This window comes from Vigna angularis, chromosome 11, assembly GCF_016808095.1.
Source record: "Vigna angularis cultivar LongXiaoDou No.4 chromosome 11, ASM1680809v1, whole genome shotgun sequence".
Classification (NCBI taxonomy): domain Eukaryota; kingdom Viridiplantae; phylum Streptophyta; class Magnoliopsida; order Fabales; family Fabaceae; genus Vigna; species Vigna angularis.
Window position 1 is genome coordinate 19,613,943 of NC_068980.1, and position 6,357 is coordinate 19,620,299.

The 6,357-nt window shown below is 27.8% G+C and overlaps 1 protein-coding gene across 1 annotated transcript; it reads left to right on the top strand.

Annotated features, from left to right (window-relative positions):
* Nucleotides 1-1,922: 1,922 nt before the first annotated feature.
* LOC128194835 (immune-associated nucleotide-binding protein 9-like) lies at nucleotides 1,923-4,098 on the top strand. Its single transcript, XM_052871250.1, has 6 exons — nucleotides 1,923-2,008; nucleotides 2,208-2,433; nucleotides 2,787-3,055; nucleotides 3,243-3,407; nucleotides 3,496-3,591; nucleotides 3,718-4,098. Exons 2-6 carry the CDS (start codon nucleotides 2,229-2,231, stop codon nucleotides 3,919-3,921), a joined length of 939 nt encoding a protein of 312 aa, XP_052727210.1. The 5' UTR covers nucleotides 1,923-2,008; nucleotides 2,208-2,228; the 3' UTR covers nucleotides 3,922-4,098.
* The last annotated feature ends 2,259 nt before the right edge of the window (nucleotides 4,099-6,357 follow it).

Below are 6,357 nucleotides of genomic sequence, written 5' to 3' on the forward strand. Positions count from 1 at the left end.
TAAGCATTGCATAACATTCGTAGAGTCAGATATTCAAAAGCAATTCTGTGTTCGTTGGGAGACGACTCAGGGTTACTTTAGCCCTATCTACTTTCTTGAATACTACTTGGCAATACTGAAGTTGCCTTGAAAAGTAGTATTAATTTGATAGCTTCAACGACAGCGTATCAGTGAGATTACGGGATGTTATCGTAAATGTAATGTTACAATATATAAATTATGAATTTTCAAGTGTGAGATTATGGGATGTTACATATGTGACACCCGGGCACTGACGAGGGCAGGGAGTGATCGCCGGTGCAAGAGGCACGAAGTACAAGGGACACTGACAAGGAGCGGCTCCTGGCAGGCTTCTAGTGGAAGGGACACATGGATGAATCGAACATACACCGGAATGAGAGGGATCTAGAGACTGTATAGGTATGGGACTATACAGTTGAAGGATAGGTTAAAGCGATTGATTTGGCTACTCATATCACCAAAATGCATTTGTTTTTTGGTAGCGTAACTCATAAGAACTCCATGGTTAAACGTGCTTATCCTGGAGTAATTTAGGGATAGGTGACCTTCTCGGAAGTTTTCCCGGAAAGTGTGCGATTGATGTTCTAACTAAACAAAATTGTGATCTAAGATACATTTTTAGTGTTTTTCTTAATTTACAAGTTTTCTTTTATCTCTTAAACAAATAATATGTTAAAATGTGGTCAGTTAAAATAACTAAAGTATGCACTTTAAGCGATTATTATCGAATAAAAAAACTTTTCAATCAATTAAAATAGAATATTTTGCAAAAACTTTTTGTGTATATGTATTTAAGTGATTTTAGTCACTTGATTTTAATTAATTAAAAGTTCTTCATTTGCACTTACAATCTAATATAAACTCAATACAACCTATGAATCAAAGTTTTCATCACTTATACATTGTTAATGTTGTTGAAAACATAAATAATTATATGTAAGTTTTTTTGAAGTTTCTATGTAATCAAGCCTATTTGATCAAGAAATGCCTAAACATCAAATCTATAGTTTTTATCTTAACAACTAATACACATCAAATTAAGTTGTTATACTCATTCTACAAAAATTATATGCCAAAAATATTTTTAAATAAGTACAAATAAATGTCTATCAAAATCTTATTTTATCATTTCATTAACTATATACATTAATTTCCTTAAAAAATATTATATATATATATATATATATATATATATATATATATATATATATATATATATACTAGTGAATTTAAATGTAAAGATAAACAAATTTCACATTTGTGTCATTTTGGTCACATTATCATCTCACAAAAATAAAGGACAACGATGACTTTTTTTTTAAAGTGTGGCAAATTTAACAATATCTAAAATAGAAGAGGGAGTGAAAAAAATAACAAGTGAGATAAAATAAGTTAATAAAAATTAAAAAAAATATTGGTTCGCCATAAATGTATCTTGAATATAGTACCTTATCCCATTTCATTGTTGACAAAAAGCAGGTAAATTAACTCTTTGTCACCTCTAAATAAATATGTTAGTTAATTTTTTTTTTTAATTAACATGTTCAGAAACAAAGATATATAATGAAAAATTTAAGCAAATGGAAAAAGTTATATGCAAATCTAACATGAAATCTTTAGAAACTTTTATTATTGGATTTCATGTTTTCTTAAGTCTATCTTCATTTTCTTTTTTTTTCCAAATTTTTTAAAAAGAGAATTTACTTTTCTTTTGTTACTGAGGTATCCTTTCTTGTTGTCTTATTTATTCTTATCTCATACATTTAGTTTAGGCATATTATTTTCTTCTTATAATCATACACACTTTGATTTTACTTATTAGATGTTTGATTCTTTTTATGTGCTTTTCTCAAGTATAAAATGGTTTTCATAGTTATGTAATCGTATCACTTGAAATAATCTTTTACATATATTTTATCATCTTGATTTTAGTTTGTGCATTGCCATTTTACATCACATACAAGAGTTTCTTCAAAATAGTTTATAGGCATGAAATATTTTTCTTCAACAAATTACATTCCACTCAATTATGTTACTTAATTTAAAATAATTACTTGTTGATTTGAGACAGACTTCATATTGCAAAACTTATTTATTTCGTAATTGTTTTTTCCTATTTATTGTCTATAAAAACCATGTTTATTATTTTGTTCAAATATTTCTGATTAAAAGATATTTTTTTGTAGTGTTAATCTAAATTTACAAAAATGGGAAAAGCTTCCTTGTCTAATGAGGTGAAGACATTAGTTTTAGTTGGACGTACTGGTAATGGAAAAAGTGCAACAGGAAACAATATTCTTGGAAGAAAAGCCTTCAAGTCAAAGATAAGTTCATCTGGTGTAACAAGTGTTTGTGAATTGCAGACAACTGCAATGAAAGACGGACCAATTATTAATGTTATTGACACCCCAGGTGAACCATCTTAATTTTATCATATACAAACTTAATACTTAATATTCAATTTTCTAAAAATATATGTTTATCTCTCATAATTTTTTATCTTTACTCTTCTATTTTTTCAAAATTTATTATTACATGTTTTGCTCTTTGTCTCAATATTATATTGATAAAAATATTCTTACTATTTCATGTCCTAATATTTGTGAATATATTTTTATTTTTATTGCATGCATTTGTGTTTTTGCAAATATATAGCAATTTTCATTTTTAAAATAAAGTTAAAAATATAAAATAAAAACTATTAAAATAATATTTGGAGGAAAAATATATTTAATTATGAATCTAAAGCTTAACAAATTTTGTAGGGTTATTTGATGGAACTAAATCTGTTGGAAAAGAAATAGTCAAATGTATTGATTTGGCCAAAGATGGGATTCATGCCATCATTTTGGTGTTTTCTATTAGAACTCGTTTTTCTGAAGAAGAACAAGCTACTTTTCTTACCTTACAAGCTTTATTTGGACACAAAATTGTTGATTACATGATTGTGGTATTCACGGGAAGAGATGAACTAGAAGACAATGAAGAGACACTTGATGACTATTTAGGTTCTAATTGTCCACCATCTCTCGAGGTAATTTATTATGATGAGTTTAATTAACAAATACAAATTTTTATTATTAGGGAGGAAATAAAAACTATACAAATAAATAAGCATATTTAATAACATATGAAATGGTATATTGATTGCATAATTGTATCAAAGTCCATAATTAACTATTAGATTATGTTGATTATGATGGAGGTTGATATTATTATAGGATATACTCACTTTATGTGGCAATCGAAAAGTACTTTTCAATAATAGGACTAAGGACGAAAACAAGCGATTGGAACAAGTTCAACAACTTCTTAATCTGGTAGATGCAGTTATGTCACATAATGCTGGACAACCTTTTACAAATGAGTTATTCAAAAGATTGAAGGTGAAATTTTTATAAATTTTTTAAAGCATTTATGAAATATTGATATTTTGGTATGAGTGAGTTATAAGTTCATCACTTGCTCTTACAGGAGAAAGCAACTGAAACTGAAAAGGCGGAAACATTGGGAATTAAAATGCAACTTCAAAAAAGATATGATGATGAGCTTAAACGAATGACCGATTTGGTACATTACTATACATTATACCTTCTAATATTTTTGAATCTACTTGTTAAAGGTTTAATATATTATTATTTTCTTAATTTTCATTCTTATACATTCAAAATAATAATATTATTTTTGAATATATAGATTGAATCAAAGTTGAATGAAGAAATTACAAAGCTTAGAAAAATGTTAGAAGAAGAGACGATTGCTAGACTTAAAGCTGAGGAAAATTACAGAGCAATCCAAACTTCATCTGATAAAGAAATTCAAAAACTGAAAACGGATCTTGAAGAGGCAAATAAAAGAAAAACAGGTGGAGGTGGAGGTGGAAGATGTCCCATTTTATAATTCTAATACGTTCTAATATTTCTACTTTACCTCTGTGATATTGTGAGTGTTTGTATATTGTTTATTTGCTAAGTATTTCCATGTAACTAAATTACATTTGGGTTACATTTCTTAATTTGTCATAACTCCTATATCATTGTGTTTGCATTTTATTTCATATTTATTTTATTATGCTTATATCCTTTATAACGAGATATTTTCTTTTATATTTCTCTCCTCTTTTGTTTTTGTATATATTTGCTTTAATTTTATTCTATATTCTTTCTTGTTTCAAACTTTTTATCTACATAGAGAACATCTAATAAAGTTAAGTAGATTAAAAATGCAAAAATTAACTAGAAAACTAAAATTACATTTTGATATAATTTACAATAATACCTTTTAAAAGGTACATGATTTTTTTATATGTTAATGTTGAATGCGATGATACAATTAGAGTTTTTTTTTTTCTCCATAGGTTAAAGTTTACATTTTAAGGAATCATTTTAAAATAAAATGATTTAAAATGAAAAAGGAATGAAATATAAAAATAAAGTAAATGTGTGAAATTAAAAAAAATGAAAAGGAATTGTTTAATCAATCACATGTCAGGAGGTTATAATGTTAGAAAAGATAAGCTTATTGGTTTGCGAAATATGTTTATCTAAAACGGGGTTTATCTTTTAAGAATATTTTTTTGACAACATTTTAACATCATCTACATGTCATTCTGTAATTGGTCCATATTAGTATTTATGATTATTATTATTGACTCTGTAATAATTTTGGATCAATCATAGAATGACACGTAGATAATATCAAAATGCTGTTAAAAAATGTTGTCAAAGTATTATTATCCTTTGAGATTGATAACTAGTATATTTGAGTTGGAAAAATTTAAATTAAATAAGTTGTGAGGATTGGAAAATAAATAAAATGTGTGACTATTGTCAGTGTAGTAACTTTTGGGGGTGAAAATAGTAGGTGAATTTCGAAGTTGAGTTAAGAGTACTGTTCCAAGATTGAATTGGAAGTATTATGTATATTTTGAAAGGATATCGATATTTTAACAATTTTTTGACAATTGATTATGTGTCACTATTTTATTGGTCCTTATATCTAAAATGAACCAATCACAAGCTATCATATAAATTATTGTAAAAAATATGTCAAAAAAAAGTTGTTAAAAAAACATTTTCCATTTCGAAACTGCGTTCTAAATGTTATTCTCACGTTTATACGTAACAACAAATAACTAATGTTTCATTATTCTCAAGACTTTGTACTAGATGCATAATAAAGCATTAGAAAGAGATTTTCTTTTCAAACAAGGGAGTTGGTGTAACATCCCGTAATCTCACACTTGATAATTCATAATTGATATATTGTAGCATTACATTTAAGGTAACATCCCTTAATCTCACACTTGATAATTCATAGTTGATAATATATATATATATATATATATATATATATATATATATGTTTTAAACTCAGATTTTAACTATAAACTCATAAATATAACTTGAATTCTTTTAATTTATTCTTCTATCTCTTTCTTCATTGGCACCGAATCAGACTGACATTCCTCAATTTTCTCCCATATAACGAATTATACGATCATCGCACACACACAAACACAAACAAGTAGGGTGAGCTAACATGCAACCAATCATTTATAAAACATGCATAATTACTTTGATACACTCAACAAACCTCATATAATAATTATGTCAGACACCCTCATACCATCATACAACAATCGCATCATAAATACTCATACCATCATACAACAATTGCATCATAGATACTCATCCATTACTTTGATACACTCAATAAACGTCATATAATAATTATGTCAAACACCCTCATACCATCATACAACAATCACATTATAGATACTCATACCATCATACACAATCGCATCATAGATACTCATCCCACAATACCACAATTACTAATATACACTCATCCCACAATACTTAATAGACACTCATTCCACAATACTCAATAGACACTCATTCCACAATACCCAATAGACAATTATTCCACAATACCCAATAGACACTCCTTCCGATGATATGTTGATGAGCGGTCACGGGAGGTTATGCACTTGCGATGACTCCTACTTCCTCTTACAAATACACTTTCAAAATACTCCATATCATCCACAAGGTTAGTCCTCAACACTATGTCCAAAACCGCCACATAGACCAGGACCTCCTGCTCCTCTAACCACATAATTCATCCTTCTCTACTTGAGACTGGATGATCATTAGAGTATCAGGATAACCTCCAACTACAGGACCTTCAACATCAACATATACACAAATACCATATCATTACTGAATCTCTCCACGAGACTCATACCATGCTCATATTCCTCAACTCACATTATACCCTTACAAAATCTCCCCATAATACTCAAATCATGTTCATATGCATAAATTCAAATCC